General features: G+C 39.3%; 1 protein-coding gene across 11 annotated transcripts in view; it reads left to right on the top strand.

Moving 5' to 3' along the window:
- RERE (arginine-glutamic acid dipeptide repeats) overlaps positions 1-17,618 on the top strand; it is a 199,129-nt gene that overhangs the window by 82,894 nt on the left and 98,617 nt on the right. For 9 of the 11 annotated variants that reach the window (XM_072426388.1, XM_072426389.1, XM_072426390.1 and 6 more), the window contains one exon: positions 14,617-15,074. In XM_072426388.1, the coding sequence (XP_072282489.1) occupies positions 14,762-15,074 (313 nt within the window). In that variant the 5' untranslated portion in view covers positions 14,617-14,761. Of the gene's footprint in view, positions 1-7,310; positions 7,330-10,971; positions 10,994-14,616; positions 15,075-17,618 lie in introns of those variants that run through there. The other 2 variants (XM_072426387.1, XM_072426385.1) reach the window with 2 other exon arrangements.

The raw sequence follows: 17,618 nt of genomic DNA, 5'->3' as shown, positions 1-17,618 counted from the left end.
GCTGCGGATCGGGAATTGAGCATTTTTTCCCTAATCCAGATTCCTAATATTTGCTTTCAACTCCCTGGCTCTTTATATGACATAGCAATGTTGGATTTGGGCATGTTAATTGGTAAATTAGACCGTCTAAAATTAATATTAGTTCTAGGTCACATTTTATAGATGGGTGTTGGATTAGTACGTCAGAAAGGTCACCTCTGTATGAGCTGTTTTTCCAGCCAGTTTGGAAATGGCTGTGAATCAATATTAAGAAATATAATGCTCATTTAGCTATCTGCCAAGTATGCACATTCTTATTAAAATAATTGGCAAATGCTGTCAAAATCTGTAAAACGCATGACAGACTTGTCCACATTTCCCTCCTTCATACTTTTCTGACCAATCAACTTTTCAGTGTTTCATTTAGTTGGTGCCCATGTTGCTTCAGATTACCTGTAAAGTTCTCAGATAATCAGGAGACCTTTTGTGTTTATAGGTGTTATCCTGTAAAAAGGTAAATTTGCATGGAAGGATTACAACACGCATATGCCATATATCATTCTGAGCTGGAGTGCTCTAGAACCGTATATTGAATTCAATTTTGTTGTCCTCGCAGAAACCTGTTAAGTGATAAGTGTGTGATCACTGACCATCTGGTAAAAATTTGCTGAACTGCGCATGTGCAGAGTTTGTTGCCAGGGTGGAGTGAACCCTTGTGCAGGAATTACACCATCCCGGCCAATCAAGATGGCTGAGGATCAGACGGGAGGTTTACTTCCGCTTTCAGCCCTAGACCCCAAAATGTTTTGCTTACCAGTGCTTCTGCTGAAACCATACTAGCACAGATACAACAATAGGTTGATTTAGACGTATCTGGTTTTTGGAGGAAGGGTAAAGCGGAAGTCCCAGAGATCTAATCCTTTTCCAGAAACATACATATAGAAATTCAGTTCTGTAGCTCATGGTAAAAATGCCTTTAGAAGCTTATTAAACCGCAGCAAAGCAAACACAAAACTAGTGTAACTGAATGTTGTCTTTAAGCTTTCAGCTTGCTGTGGAAATTTTTGGCAGCTGTTATGTGGTTGCTGTGGGCAAAAACTAAAGCTACAGAAAATGGGATGACAAAAGCACAAGAAGTATTGACCCGGTTAGTCTAGAGCTGCACAAGCACATTTTTTGTTAGAATATATACTCCAAAGTCCTGCTGGTGATCACTGGATTTATGAGGCCCTCTGTCACCAGTAATGTTCGGTGGCGTGAGCTGCAGGAATTGACAGATTACTAAACTGCTGTATCCGTTTACATTTTGAGTGGCGTTTTTAATATCACATCAAAGCGCCAAGCTTGTCGTACATCTCAAGAGCCAAGTTCAAAGGGTCATTCTTTCATAGGGCTTTGACTTTCAGCTGCCAAGTCATTCTGGTACCACACCATAGAAATGGAATGGGAAGGCTGAGTTCACAAATAAGTGGGGAGGGGGCTGAGGGGAAATAACAGCAGTTGCTGGGTATTAAAGAGAATATTTTAGACCAGTTTTCCTCATGTTGCGTATAAGGGAAAGATCCAGGCTTTTCTTTCACACGTGAATAAGCGTGGATAATCTCCTGATTCCAGATTTGCTACTGCACATGGAGACATGGGATTTGGGATAGAGGAGGGGCTGAAGTGCTTGTTGCAGAGAAAAATCTGTATCTGGTTTGTGATTGACTTATATTAGAGGTTGGTGACTACTATGAAATTAAAAAGGGAAACAATTCTTTATAGATCTGAAGCGTGCTTAACGCTTGCCGTCGGTCACATGTCACCGTACGGTGTAGCCAAGTTCTGGGTTCAGGATGTTCTATATATCTCGGTACTAGGAACAGGATGTGTTTGGCCTGCTAATACTGCAATGTGTGCAGAGCATGTATTATCCTGCTGATTTATTTCTGAGGTCTCTTCCCACCCACCATCCACTGCTCCCTTGCTGGATTTCTCAAGGGTTCCTTATGGTTTTATTTGCTGTTTAGAGACGGCCTGTTGGGTTTCTCTTGTGAAATTACACAGCCGTGGTTTAGATAAATTATCTTAATTCCTACTGGAAGTCCAAAGTAGGAGTTCTTGAGATTGACTCACATGAATGGAAAAAGTATGCATTTCCCAACTGCTAATACAGAGCAGCTGTGATATTTCTATTAGGCCGGCTCCCTTTTTGGCTGTGTTTGGCTCTGGACTGCTGTTCTGAAATCTGTTATGTAAACCCACTATTATCTAGAATATAAGTATTTGGCAACTGGGTGAGATGGTGCATGGCTGGAATTAAACGGTTTTTAACTTGACCTTGAAAGCGTTGTTAAGTGGTAGTGTTTGATGCCTGGATTACAGGGTACGAACGGTTGGTGACTGTTCTGGAAAGAAATTGTATTGCTAATGATAACTAGTTGATTTTTAGCTTCAGGTTAGGCATCATTCAGTTGTAATATTATTAAAAAACAGGATTTTTATAGCGCTAACATATTACGCAGCGCTGTACATTAAGAAGTGTTATACGCTTCCCTGTCCTAAAACATCAAAAGCAGTGATCCAACAGAAACCTGGGAGCGTTAGTTGTTCATAGAGACATCCTTAGCCTTTATAGATGTTTGAGTCGGGTCAGCCTTGACCCATAAACTTTCATTGATAGAAATGGTACAGCCCAGTCTGTTCATCTCATGGAGTTTGGTATAGAGTTGTCAGTCATGGCTCTGTGTTATTGTAGCTCCTCAATGTTCTTTGTTGGTCCCCTCTCTGCATAGGTCAGGCTGGATAAGTAGTTTAAGATATTGAGTTGTTGGCTTTTACCAAAAGTATTTATTTTTTTTTTTTTACTTTATTTGTTGGTATCATTACTGCTGAGTTCATTGAAATGTTTGAATGCTACATTTGCACGCTTGGAAGATGGAATTGTTCACATAATACCATTCCACTTTACTGGAAAAAGTAAATTATAAATACATAAAATATATAAAATTATAAATAGGAAATTCAAACCTGTTTTTGTCAAATTGACTACTCTGTGCTTGTGTAGGGCCAGGGCAAAAAGGAAATTGAATTTTCATTTTGCGCTCTCTATTAGGGTTAAGTTGAGTCTTTTATGTAAGAAATCTGGATAATGTTTATCTACATAACTTGATCTGCGATTTCCCTGATGTTTGCACTTTTTTATTGCCTGTAATCTTTTCAGAATTCCTCCAGGAAAGTTAGGCAGAAATTCTGTCACCCTGGATTGTGGTACGTAATAGAGAGCTCACATGCATTTGAACAATATGATCAAAACCAGATGCCTAAATTATCGTGTGCCTGAACTTTTGACTTTCTAAAGAGAAGTATGAGGGTGGGGTGTGATTTTCATGTTAACTTTTCAGACCTGTAATTTACCTTGCACAAATATTTTACTCACAGGTGTGCGACGTGTTGTCCTCCGGCTGTTAAGCTTTGAGATCTAGCGTGCCCTGCCGCAAATCTGATGCCAGGATCTTCTTTGTTTGGGGGTTATGGAAACCTACCAAAGACTTTTAGCCTAGGGGTTGGCAACTTTATCTAGCCTCTACAACGTAAAGGTCCTTTATTGAGTGAAGGGCTAAGTGGTACTTGGACAAATACACAGAGACTTGGAATTCTTCCACAATGATGCTGGAGGCAGGGAGAGGTTTTTCAAAAGGCATGTCCGTCCTCCACATGTTGTATGGGGCAACCGTGGTCTTGTAGTTCGGCAACTTAAGCTATTGTTGTGATTGCTTTTGTATCCCTTGGACATCTGTTAGGCTGGTGAATTATCTAGCTCATCATATACTTTAAAAAATTATATTTATAAAATGTTATATTTGCAGATAATTTGCTTTTAGTGTGATCATAGTAGGAGATCTTCAATTAGCAGGTCTTTTGTATCTGTATATATAAAACAAATAACATCCATTAGTAAGTTCTGTGGAGGTGATGGCATGGCCAGTATTGGTTTCTTTCTATTTTGTAGGTGGTTGTGTGACGGTTGGGTATTCTTGAAGAAACATCTGTTGAAAGACACAGTACAAAACACGATGAATTTCTTGTAAATAATTTAGTGGCGAAAACGTTGATCCGTGATGGCCTAATGACTTTGCTAGTAGCCTGTGAAATGGGCTGGAGCTTCTGTAATGTGTGCACCGATGCATGAAAAACATCCTGCCATGTAACAAGCAGACTGCCGGGCTCTTTCCCTTGCCGCCTTCCAGGCTTTTTTGTTTCAGTGCTGCCAGCTTTGTTGTTATTCCCATTAAATGATATATTCAGTGTTATATTGTGATCATATTGTGATCAAATGTAACTCCTTATGACAGACACCTGCTTTCTGAGCCTACAACCACGGTGTTCGGTTTAGGAAAGCATGTGAGTCAATATATTCATAGCTTTATATGCCCACAGACCACACACGAAGAAAACCTTTATGAACTCCGTCACGTCTGTTTCAAATCTTCTGTGCCTTCATATTTTTAGTATGCTGTTTTTTATGTGCTTTTAAATGGTTTGTTTCATATCTTTGTGTGTTTTGTGTATGTGGATACACACCCACACAAGATATGTTATGTGGATAGAAGTATATAATCTTTTAAATCTAACGTCTGTAAAATGCCAGCAAGCTGTTATCCTCACTTGATTTATTTTTTCTATATTTAAAATGATTATTTTTTCTTTTCATTGTCTCTTTCATCAATCCCTTATTTTTAACCGTTTATATTAGCCTGCCTATATTTTCTGTAAGATCCATAAAATATGGCCCATGGACCTTGAGTGGCCTTCACCACTGCAAAGACTTACTAGTTTCTAGCATGTTTTGCATGCCAAGTCATTCTTGTCCAGCCAGTCCAAATGGGTCTAGGTGTTGGCACCACCATGGGAGTAAGGGGAGGCAGGTTTAATTCAACATTAAACGGGGGGAAAAAATAGCTCTGTCTACACTAACCCTCCACATGATACCTGGCCTCATTATTATTGCAATTCGGTGCCTGTGAGTAAAGGAGAGTCTACAGCAGAAATGCATCCCCAATGGGGAGAATTCATCTTCCATTCAAACATTATGAGAAACTGGATCTGCTATATTCCTAAAACTATGTGAAAAGGGACATGGGGCTATTGTATAGAAGATAATCTGCCTATTTTTCTGATTTGTAAACTAAAGAGGTTGATTTACATAACAAATGTTTACCTCCCCTTTAATTAGATTCAGTCTTCCCCATTATGGTTTGCCTCTTTTAATTGCACCTTTTGTTTTCTTGCCCCCCCCCAGTTTATTTGACCAAACTGGTGTCCAGGTCAATGAGTTTCTGAACAATGTCATTAAACAAGGTCCCAACATTATTATTCAGTTTAGAGGGATTACAGGTTAGAATAGAGGGCCGGCCTGCAAGTGTTTTCTCATAAAATGTCTTCAGATTTTTGTGCAACCATCTGTTAACTTTGTTTATTATGTACAGAGCTAAAACTTATTTTTGTTGTGATACACGTTTTTGTGTTAAGAGGGTAAAGCAAACAAGTAAACTTGTTCACTGTTCACCCCCAGACTACATGTTACTTGTAGTTTGAATATCCAGCAATTTACTATATTCTGGTGCTCTGTTCTTTTGCTAAAGTCATATGCAAAGTCTAAACTTGCACTGAATTCAATTTTTAAAGTCAGTATTTATATTGACCTAAAAATACCCCTGTCCCTGCATGGCAGTCCTCCACTTACACTGCTCAGGTCTTTTTTCTTAATATCGTCATTAGCATCTATGTGCTAAATTGATGGAACACTCTTGCAAGTTTATGGGGCTCTCAACAGAACTCAAGACTTCCTGTCCTATGGGTGTCCCATGCCTATGAACACCTTTTGTTTTTTGGTAGCCACAAATCCTTCTCAGCAAGCAGCAGAGGCTAAAGTTCCTCTCTGATCTGCCTTCCTATGAAGTTACGTCTCTAGTTATAAATTATACGTGCCTACATCTTAAACCTTTTTTTTTGTTCAGCAGGATATTAATGCATGTTTGATACGCCAAAACATAACTGAATTATGAATAGGATGTGAATGTGAAACATGCTGTGAACTGGGTTATGTATCAGTTGGAAAATCATGATAATGGATCAAACCATCTGACATGAAAGGAGAACATCTCCTATATGCATAGCCTTTCTTCATACAGTAACAAACGGCCAGAGGGCAAATTAAAAGAACATGTCATTACCATCCATTAGACCCATGTGAACTCATTTCTGGATGCCTATAGCCATCATGTATTATGTCATTCCATGCAAGGACATAAAGCTATTTCAGCGGGTAGATGCCTGACTAATAAAACCGCAATTATAAACTCATCAGCGGCATTGTATGGAAATTCAGCTCTGGAGATTTCTCTGGCAGTATGCTCCCTTTTGTCATTTGTTAGAATGTGTATGTATGTGGCTTTTGTGATTTTTACATTACATCTTTTCACAGAGGTCTTATTTCTGCAGGAAAAAAACAGATTTAATGTTTAGCGATCAATGAGAATTGCTTTTTTTTTTTTTTTTATAAGGTGTTTGACTTTCTATTGGTAACTGGCTATGTGCAGCAATTGTATACCCCAATGTATACCCAGACAGCATGGACATCCTTGTGCAGACAGTCCCTGCTTACCTGTGTGTTGACATGATTGTGTTGAGTAGTTTGACGGTCATTGTTAAGTTACAAGCTGATGAATCATTGGTGACAATCAGCAGCTGGTTACACCCAGCCCTGCCCATTGTTTTTTTTTTTTGGTTGAAAGCACTACCTTCGCTGCTAAAACCTTGAAAATGTTGGGGTTCATGGAAAGGAAGACAAAAGACAAAAATTAACGTCTTTCTCACACATGGACTTGTAGATGTAAAGAAAAAAAAAAGTATATTTTTTTCAATTAAAAAATGGTATGTCACAGCCAATTATGTGTTAAAAAAAAATGTCATCTTTTGGCAGTATTGTTTAATTGATAGGCGGTGTTCTTATTCTAGCAGGCCCAGCAATGCGGCCTCTAGTGTGTGAAGAGGATGGGTACAGTTTAAAGGTTTTTCATGCCCAATAGCTACCGCAGGCACACCTCAATGTGGCATTTGTACAGCACAGAGCTGCTTTCATCTTGCAGTGGTTGAGCAGAAGAATAATCCAGTCAGTGTGTGTTTTTATAAAGAACTTGGAACACATGACCAGCACAGATCTTGTTAAAAGATTTATCTGTCTTGACCAGCTGAATCAAGAAAAATGAGCTCCACTTCCACACACTTTGGTGTTGCTGTGAATATTTTATCTCCCGGCTTGTAGCAGATTCTTTCTTCCTCTGTGCCCTGCACTTTCATGTTACCGGGGTAAGCATGCACATATTTTTCTGAGCTGGGTATTAATGTACAAAGAGGATGTGGTGAGGAGGTGCTGTCATCCTCCTAATGACTTCCAGGTGCAAAGATCTACTGGCGGTGGGAGAGATACAGGCAGAGAGTTCCGCCTGCTCTGTCACTTCCCGCTGTCCCTTTTCTAGGCTTGTTGTGCCAATGCAATGTAGCATTTACATTATTTTTAAAATGAGCTGATCAGGATCAAGCTGCCCAGTATATTTTTCTCTATTTATAAATTATAGCTTCTATTTAAAATACCATTAGCAAAGGTGACATTTTTACTTCCCAGGCAAAGAGAGTTTTCTGCTCTGCATGAACCTGTCGTGCTTTGCAAATTGGTGGCTAATCTAACTCCGCATCCACTCTGCAACAGTTAGTAATAGACCAAGTAAACTGGCCACGCTTTGTAATCTAGTCTGTATGTTGTAATGTCTTTGCTATGGTTTCTGGAATCCTCTAGCTCCTCTATATACCACATTGCACAATATTTGTACTTTGACAGCTCAGCAATCCTTAGGTGTGGATAGAGGGTAATGGACAGAGTACACAGTGCAGTGTTTGTATTGATCTGTAGCTGGTTTATACTTATGTGAGGTTGGTAGTCTGCAATTTATAAAGTGAATCTGCTGAGCATTTTGAGAGCACTGCTGCCTTTTTGTTTGTGATATATGGAGCCAGCTCAGCGCTTCTCAACCTGCTGGAAGTTGTTAAACTGGGAAATGAATAGATTCTTAGCATTGCTGGCCTAATCTGGGTGTTTCAGGCTGTTTAAAGAATATACTCAGTAAGGCCAATTGCAGTAACTCACAGTAGACAATTTTTTTTATTTTGGCGATTGAAAGATTAGATATCTATATCATGTTTAATCATTTAATTTCTTTTGTGTTCATACTTCCTATAATTGTTAGAAACACATCCACTTGCAACCTAGTTTTATCTATTTACTGTTTTTTTTTTTTTTTTTTTTTTTGTCTGCCTCCTTTTAATAAATGCCTGTTACTTTGGATCGCATCTGGTTCATTTCCTATTTTCTTGCACACGGCCTTCGTTTGTAGGTGCAGGATGTCAGCAATCACCCAGGGCAGGATTCATGACCCACAAACCAAGGACCTCCTCTCGGTGCCTCATTGAGTCTGTGGCAAGCTTCCAGGACAAATGCATTAACTGTACTATAGACTGATCTGATGCTGGGAAGGTTTACAAGCCTTTGTTATAAAGTGTTTAATCACCTTGTAAGGTTACTGTCCATAGCCTCCCTGTGAAACTGATGACCACAAATTTCCCTCAGCGGTGCAATCTATTCTGTTTTCCTTGGAGACCTTGCTGAGCTGCAAGTTTCTGTATCATAGCAGGCCGTGACAATTCTGCCATTTTTATGGTGAATTATAAAGCAGTTTACCCACTGCTATGTTTAAAGAGGACTGGCAAAGCTACACTGCTAGGGACAATTAATGTTTACCTTGAATAAATGGTTACAAGGACAACATAATCCTGACTTTCATATTTCAAAGTGGTATTACGCTGCAGTAACTGTGTTCCAGATTCTACACAGTCTCAGCATTATGCATGTTGGTGCAAATCCCTGTAACATGTATATCCAGCCCATTGGGTCATCTATTACCCTCTGTTCAGTGGACAATAAGAAGTGATGGCAAATCTTTATATTGAAATACTTGTATAGCCAAGCAAATTTTTTTGCTTCTGATCTGATAAAATGGTTGGGTGAATCAAAAGGAAACTCAATAGCTGAGCTAACATAAGGATCCTTGGTGGTTGTCTTTTCAGTTGAGAGACAGAGCGCAGTATAAACCTGCCAAGGGTTTGTTTTAGACATTTTAAAAGAATTGCCATATGCATACACTGTATTTTTTATCCATGTTTGATGACGGTGCCTTTTAAGAAATAGAAAACTTATTATTATTATTACTACACAGTACTTTTATAGTGCCGACATAATACACAGTGCTGTACAAAGTCCATAGTCTTGTCACCAGCTTTCCCTCAAAGGAGCTCACAATCTAATGTCCATACCATAGTCATATGTCTTCAATACAGTCTAGGGTCAATTCTGGGGGAAGCCAATTTACCTAACTGCATGTTTTTGGAATGTGGGAGGAAACCGGTGAACCTGGAGGAAACTCGCACAAACACGGGGAGAACCTGCAAGCTCCATGCAGATCGTGTCTTGGCCAAACTGGGACCTAGTGCTGCAAAGGCCAGAGTGCTAACCACTGAGCCACTGTGCTGCCCGAAACCATTTGGGAGCAAATTTTTTTTTTTTTTTTTGGAATAGGTTTCCATAATTATGGGAGCATTTTTTTCACATTTTAAATGAAAAAACACTGGCATGGCTTTCTTAAATTGAAGCTGTTCTAAAATTGAAAATATGCTATCATTCACCTGTAACTAGGCAGGACAGCACAGATCCACATGTCTAGCTTTAGCACAGACAGAACCCTGATTGCTTGATTTATGCTTAGTATTTGTATTACAATGATGCAGTGTCAGAAAGTGCCAGGTAGTGCTGAGAGTTCTCAGCGTGTCTTCTTTCAATATGATCTTTTTTTTCCACCTCCTTCTGCTTTCTGTAAAATCTCATTTACAATACAGATTATTTTTTGTTAATTATGTTTTTGAAAGGTGAATGTTTTAAATAGCTACTTCTTCTCCTTTTAGGTGGTCTTCATCTGACGCTTTATTGTTTATCACAGCAGGCGAAGATAAAATGTCTTATGTTTTGTAATCTTCCTTGTTTCTTTTTCTGCTCTCATAGTCTGATGTATTCCTGACCAGTCACATCACAGTCTAGGTGGTTTCGATTGTATCTGTATTCTCCCCAGGGTGTCTGAATAGAAGGTGCAGTGCAAGTTAGTGTTGTGTTTCCCTGGAAAATATCCCTGAATGGTGCTGTGGCCATCGATTCAGTCCAACCATTCTGTTTTTGATGGAAGGCTCTTGCTCACCCTATTTACTTGCTCATCCCGCTTGATAAAACGTTGGGGGCTGAAGAGGGAGGGAGACATCTTGACGTGCAGCCTGATCTGTATCTGGAACATTTTATACTGAGACATTGTACAGATGGGAAGAGAGCTTTGCTGAAATCCCAAAGCCAGGCGTTTTTTGGATGGATGCCTGCCCAAAACAGCAGAGCTTAACACCAGGCTTGTTCAGGGAAGGCTCAATTGATTCACTTGTAATTTCATAGATATGGCACATTGGGTTCAGTGACCGGATCTGTGACACTTAAAACGCCCTAAAGTCATGGTTATTCTCTCTTCCAGAACAGCAGGAAAATTATAGGTGCTGGACGTTATTTTTGCCATGTTTAAATGAAGCTGTGTTGTACCAATTATAGATCTTGCTGGAATTTTTCAAAATATACACTGTTTTCTTGGGAAGGAAGAGGGACAAAGGTTGCTGCTATTTAAATATATTCAGTGCAGTCTCTGACTTTCATATTAGCGCAACATTTGCATGTTTTACATGTAAAGACAACGAAGTGGCATTTCTTTCTTTATTTTTTTTAATGCTAAGTAAAATGCAAGTGTATCCCTTCTAATATAACCTCTCAGACTTGCGATATTCATCGCCTCCCTCTGTTTTTTCCTCCACCAGAAGAATGGAGAACTTTGTCCAGGTGATATCCCTGTTAGCACGTATTTCCTTGTCTGAGATTCTCACGTGGAAATGTGTGTCTTGTAATTCCTGGTGCTTCATTAGTGTCTGTGATTTATCTTGTTAAAGCTTTGCAGTCTGATTTACTTGGGTTCAAAGCAACAGAGGAACAGTTTCCTTTGGCCTGCAGCAGACCGATGACCCTGTTCTAGGTTTAAACCCATACCCTGAGTTTAAGGACAGATTTTTAATGTCTTTTTAAAAATTGCTATGTATCATAACATGTCAAATATTTTACTTATATGAACTTGTTAAATTAAAAATGCAAAGTCTTGTGATTTCCTGACCACCTCCCTATGGTCATAGCTAGGACAAGAGGTCTCTGAAAATAGACTAGGGATTATTGTAAGTGTTGTCAAAGGTCTTGAGCGAGTTCATGGATGCAGAACAGTACTTGCCTGACAGTAACATTGACCAACAAGTTAGGAAAATCCTTCAGTGTAACAAAGTGCCTGGAGCGAGTGTCATGTTCCCCAGGAGATCCCAAATATTTTAATACAAGCTTATTTACAGAATTGCATGTAAATATAGAGCCATCTATGCCAGTGTATAGCTGCATCCTTTTTACAAATCTATGTAGAAAACCTGACATTCTCTAGTCAGCAAGACACGTCAGTGTTTTCCTTCCCTTCTCTACTCTACTACTAAAACCTCCTACCCTCTCCTTAATACTTTTTGAATTCAACAGTCATGTACCAATGTAGCCATTCCTGTAGAAAGCCATTTTAATGAAGTTTACAAAATCTTGGAAGCTTTGTGAGTAAGCTGTACTAATATTGGATGCATTGGTAAGGGGAGGAAGGTTGGAGGCATCTCCTCCTCCTCTTTTTCTGTATTTTGCTTGCACAGTGTTTTTGTTTGCTGGCAGGAGAGTTGATACATTGCAAGGCACACAGCACAGATGACAGCGGTTAACAATTTTATCTCCCCTATGAGGACAATAGGAAAGGAAATCAGGCCCAGGCACCGTTTGCTGTTCAGGCTCTGTTAACCGACATTGTGGGAGAACAAAGTATTCAGGGTCTGCTGGAGATATGAATCTGTGAAGGCAATAAAGGATTAATTCACACAGCATTTCCTCTAGGATCACTGAGGTTTAATCCTAATAAGGTGCTTAATACTAGATCCTGTGTCTGCTTAATGATTGTGCTCTTTTCCCTTCGTGAGCCCTGCAGCTTCTCTCGGCGGCTCTGCTGGGGCCGCTGCAGCTTGTGGGGTGTTAGGAAATATAAATAGATGTATTGTTCAAGATGTCACCCTGTCTGATCTGCTCATCGTCTTCAAAACATGCCAAGACTAGAAGAGGAGGGGATGGAAATCTGATCAGATTAAGGTGGTTTGCAATTCGCTGGATACGGTGTGGTTTTTTGTCAGCTTGTTGCCAATAGGTCATTACTACTTAATCATATTGAGGTTTGGTGTTAAGAGGAAAAAAAAACACTAAGCTTTACAGGCAAGATAAGAGACATTCATGTATCTGTTTAGCGTCATTGCCTTTAAACAGGAAGGCAGGGTAGGAAGCTGTGTTTTGTATTGGAAGTGAAAATATTACAAATGTTTGCATTACGATTTGTAGCCCGGAAAGGGCCTGTCCTTGGCTGCCAATCAACATTACACTTTGGTTTACATTATAATAAAAACACTATCACCTTGAATCCGCTCACCGTCTGAAAGCTATTAAGGTTTTGATTGCTAACGTTCAACCTGGAAGGTTGTTGATTCTCTTATCGTAGAACTTGCTGTCAAAGAAAAGTCCTGGGCAACAAGAACGCTTTTCCTCTGTTGCAATTCGTCATTGACATCTTTGATACTGTTTTCTGTTTAGGGAGTATCTGCTTTTTATAATCCTTCCTATTTTCTTTCTATTTAAGCCAAATTATGGCCCTCATGGCTAAAAAATATTCTTAGGTGTTATTAAGCAATAAATATTAGATTGTATATTCATTCTTTGCATAGTGAGCTGCATTCAGACAGCGCTCTGGAAGAATTTTAATAATTGCCTAACTTTGGTCTCTATCAGCAGGGTCTATAGCATCAGACATTATTGGGTATGTCTAGTACCTGTATGTCCTGCCATGCTTTCTTTTCTTGGCCCATATCACTACAGAACATGTAGCAACATTTTTATTTTTTTTGAGAGGAGCTTCTTGGAATAGTGAAGGCTACTTTAAATCCCAACTGAACACAAGATTAAACAAAGCAAATTCTAATAGCATTCAGGTTGATACTAATCTTGTATATGAATACTAATTTATGGGCCAAATTTGCTTGCAAACTCACTACAGCTTTTTACGGTTATGTCGGAGTTAAGACACCAGGCAGGTCAATCGCATATGACACTCAAAGTATGAAGAACAGTAGATTGCATACTTTATTTCCTTGCGTTACATTGTAAACCATGTCATGGACTTGCACAAAATAGGTGATTAGCAATTATAGGACCTCAGTTTGTTAAAAGGAAGCTTGAGGTCTTTTAGCTGTGAATCTTCATAATGGCTTTTTTTATTTTTGGGTCCAAATGTAAAAATATTTAGGAATTTCCTTGTTTGATTTTGGATTTAGTTAAGTCCATAGTAATAATTTTCCTTCTGCCACACTGTATTTCTCGTTTGGAAAAATAAGCATCCGGTTGTCTTACACAAAATATTGGGTTTTTATTTGTATGTTTCCATCAAAAGCAAAGATCTGGTTGTCATGGGCAATGTGGATTCGAATTTCTCCTGGCCACTTACTTTTTCCCATATTATGGGGGAGTGCTGTCCGTAGTTGGGGGACTGTGAAATTGTACCAGTGCAGTGTGGCATTCCTTGTGCCCTTGTAAAGCTACGTACACACGTCAGATTTTTATCGCCCGATAATCGGCATCGGCCAATTATCGGGCGAAAATCTGCCGTGTGTACAGTCGGTGTCGTCCATCGTCCGGACGACCGACCTGCCGGATCCACGGACGATGGACGACAGCCGATCGTAATGAAAGTGAAGGGGAGAGCGCACAGCAGGGTGCCGCTCCGTCGCTCTCCCCCTCCCCTCTCCATAGAGCATGAACGGTGCTGTATGTACAGCATCGTTCATGCATCTTGCAGCCCCTTGTCGTTGGAAAGGATCGTGAAAGATCCTTTCCAACGACAAAAATTGGCAGTGTGTATGCAGCTTTAGGCTAGAATGTCCAAACATTCTACCACTTGATTTTTACTTCTTATTGGTGTTACCATCAACTGTCCATTGAAAGCAGCATTTTGTGGGATGAATAAATGTTTTCTTTACAGTTTTAGGCCTTTTAAGGACTGCATTATTATTAGAATGTTTGGCAGGTTCAATTATATATGAAAAATATATATAATGTACACTTGTGCTGCTATAAGCTGTTACTGGTTACATATTTAAGTTTTCCTCCTGACCTTAATGCCATAGAATAATAAACTAAAAGCATTTTCTCTGTTCCGTCAAGGCTATTCACTAGAATACATGTATCAAGTAATATTATGTAGCTCTTGTAACCTGAAGATTCTTCTCTAATAACGTGTTGCTATAATCTAAGAGCTTGTTCCTGAGATATTTATATTTTTTTTCTTTCTCTTTGTGCAGAGCTTTTTGAAGCGCTGGGGTTGTTGGAGTGGTCCAATTTTTCCTGGAATTGCGTGATAAATTCAGAAGACTGAAGCCCAGGCTCACTGTCTACCTTTCACGGAGGCCCAGCCGTGAGAGGACAGAAGAAGGCACGTGGCGAATCATGACGGCCGACAAAGAAAAAGACAAAGACAAGGATCGAGACCGGGACAGAGAGAGAGAAAAACGAGATAAAACCCGGGATGGTGAGAACTCTCGCCCACGGCGCAGCTGCACACTTGAAGGTGGGGCTAAAAACTACGCAGAGAGTGACCACAGTGAGGACGAGGACAATGAAAATGGCGGCACAACGGCAGAGGAGGCTTCCAAAAAGAACAAGAAAAAGCTGCCAAAGAAAAAGTCCCGCTACGAACGGTCCACCAATGGGGAGATCACATCTTACATCACAGAAGATGACGTGGTGTACAAGCCAGGAGGTAAGAGGTTTGCAGTTCGCACTCTGGGGATGGTAGCAATAAAGTTGTTTGTTGTATGTTATAATGAAAATACTACCTTCAGGAATACGAAGGCATTAGTGAGTCACTACAGAACATAATTGCACAGCTTGTAATGACAGCTCTTTATTGGATTTCTAAAGCAGTGCTTTATGGAAATGTTTACAAATTTGCGAGCGTGCTGGTAAAAATGAATTTATTTTTTTTTGTGCCCCTTCTAGGCTTGTAGCAAGATGTCATGGACAAATATTTTTGATAGGAATGAACAGACCAGCATTTTCTATGCAGGTAGCAAATTCCAGGAGCTGGGGGAACCCTTTTCCCTCAACAGAAAAAGGGTGCCACATAAACCCTAAGTTAATGGCTATTTTCTTGCTAAAGCAATGTGTAAAATAAACATGTGTGATTAAGATATATTAAAATTTTCACATTTTTTCACACCTTTTGTAACTTTAGTACTGCTGTAGCTTTTTTTCTGCCTCTTCTAGCAACTGCTACACATGGTTTTTCTAATGGTGACAACATGGCTGTGCAATGCATGGAAGCAACCATAGCTGCTTGTGTATTTGAGACTGCCAGAAACAGTGGGGGGCTGGGATAAAGAATTGTCACACTAGGAAGTGCAGTGGGTGTTTGGTTGATGTTTAGGGCTAATAGATCCCAGCAGATATCTTGGATAGGATCTTTCCTCTCGTTTTTTAAATAACTGACAGGTTCACTTTAAAGTATAAATGCTATCAAATATGCACATTGTTTCCTCTGTTTATTTGGCTTCACTTTGTATATATTAATATTTTCCCTCCCTTAATCAAAATAGAGTGCTGAAAATGACTTCATTACCTAAAGTATGCACAGATGTGGCTGCACATAGCGTAGTTTGGACATTCTCTATATTAAAACATTACTTTTCTTACAAACCTACCTCGTAAATGCAGGATGTAGCTGGAACAGATTATTTTATGTACATGTTTAATGTATGGAGGTTTACATTCTTCTGTCTGCTTGCCTTTTCTGAGCAGCATCATAGGCTACATAAAAGTGGTCAGGGGTCATGTCCTACCATATCTGTTGTTTATCACTGGGGTTTATGAGCACATTCCTGCAGATATTTGACAATATTCTAAGAGTAGATGTGGCTGATGTTATCATTAAGCTTTCCGCATACAATTTTGTTCTTAGATTTCAGTCTGTTAATCAGCAAAATGTGCCAGTATCTGTGTAGTCTGCAGTCTGCTGTGGATTGAAACTTTTTTTTTTATGAGGACCCCACAACTACATAGAAATGGGTAAAGATTATCAATCCTAAAGATCACGTGAGAGAAGGGCAGGCTGCATATGCATTTTGGTGGTGGTTTATTAGGGGCGAACATCAAAGATCAGCCAATGTTTTCCGACATATCTGATTTTTTTCCCAGCAGTTTTTTTTTTATTTGATCTTGGACAATTGGGAACTTTTTATTGTGAAGTGGTTGTTTCTTCCTAAAACAAAATATTGCACATCAAATCACTGTGTCCCAATAACTTGGAACATTTCTGACAGACTACCACCAACTAGGATGAGCTTCATTCATTTTAAAGGAACCTTGTCAAAAATGCCTAAATAAGGCAGGCTAGAGGTTTTTTTTTTGCAGGGGATTGCTTTCTCGTTTGAAAGACACTACTTTTTTTTACTTTAAGGAATGTGGGGGACAATGTAATCCATAGAGAAACTCAGCTGATCTCCATTCCTACCCAAAAGACCCTGGTGGCATCAGCTGGGGAAGCCTAACAGAATGGGTATTAAAAATCTTTGCCACTCATATTTTGGTCTCGGACATTCATAAGGTCTAACCCTCAAGATTTGGAGGTGTTTGAAAATATAAAGTCTATTTCCAGGGGAAAAGACTTAAGGATATTTATAGGTAAAAACCCCATAGAGCTAAATTGATTTTTCTTTGTCCATTGTAAGATAGCTGTTGTGTTTCATTGCTCCTATTACAGTGAGCAATTCACATGCTAAAGCTTATGAAACAGAGTTTTAATTGTTCCAAGGTCTCATTTGGGAATAAATTGCTCATAGCAACCTCGCAAATTGCATTTTACATCTAGGTTGGTGACAGAGATTGTACGCTGGTGTATGCAATAAAATTTAAGCTTTATTATCTTCATGCTGCGCTTTGGATGTGCTGTGGAATATGAGTAAACAGAATTGAAGATATCTCCCACTATTGTGCCCTCAAATAAGTATGTTGTATAGGGAAGTGATTCATACACTTATATCCTTCACAATCTGTAAAACCCCAAACTATGAGCTTGTACAAAATTATGATGCAAAATTTTGGGGCTCCATAAGGATTCCTACATCATACCAATAGGAGACCTATGCATTCCTGAATCCTTGCAGTGAATGTTTTTCCTACACTTTGTTTTGGTGATCTGATGACATCAGTAGTCGTAGAATTCATGAGTGATGATGCCTTCCATCTTTGTAACTTCAACATCCCCTATTATTTGGGTCTTTGCACTGTATTATTTAAAGTATTTATC

This window comes from Pyxicephalus adspersus, chromosome 11, assembly GCF_032062135.1.
Source record: "Pyxicephalus adspersus chromosome 11, UCB_Pads_2.0, whole genome shotgun sequence".
In the NCBI taxonomy this organism is placed as follows: domain Eukaryota; kingdom Metazoa; phylum Chordata; class Amphibia; order Anura; family Pyxicephalidae; genus Pyxicephalus; species Pyxicephalus adspersus.
This window is presented reverse-complemented; position numbering and strand designations above follow the sequence as displayed.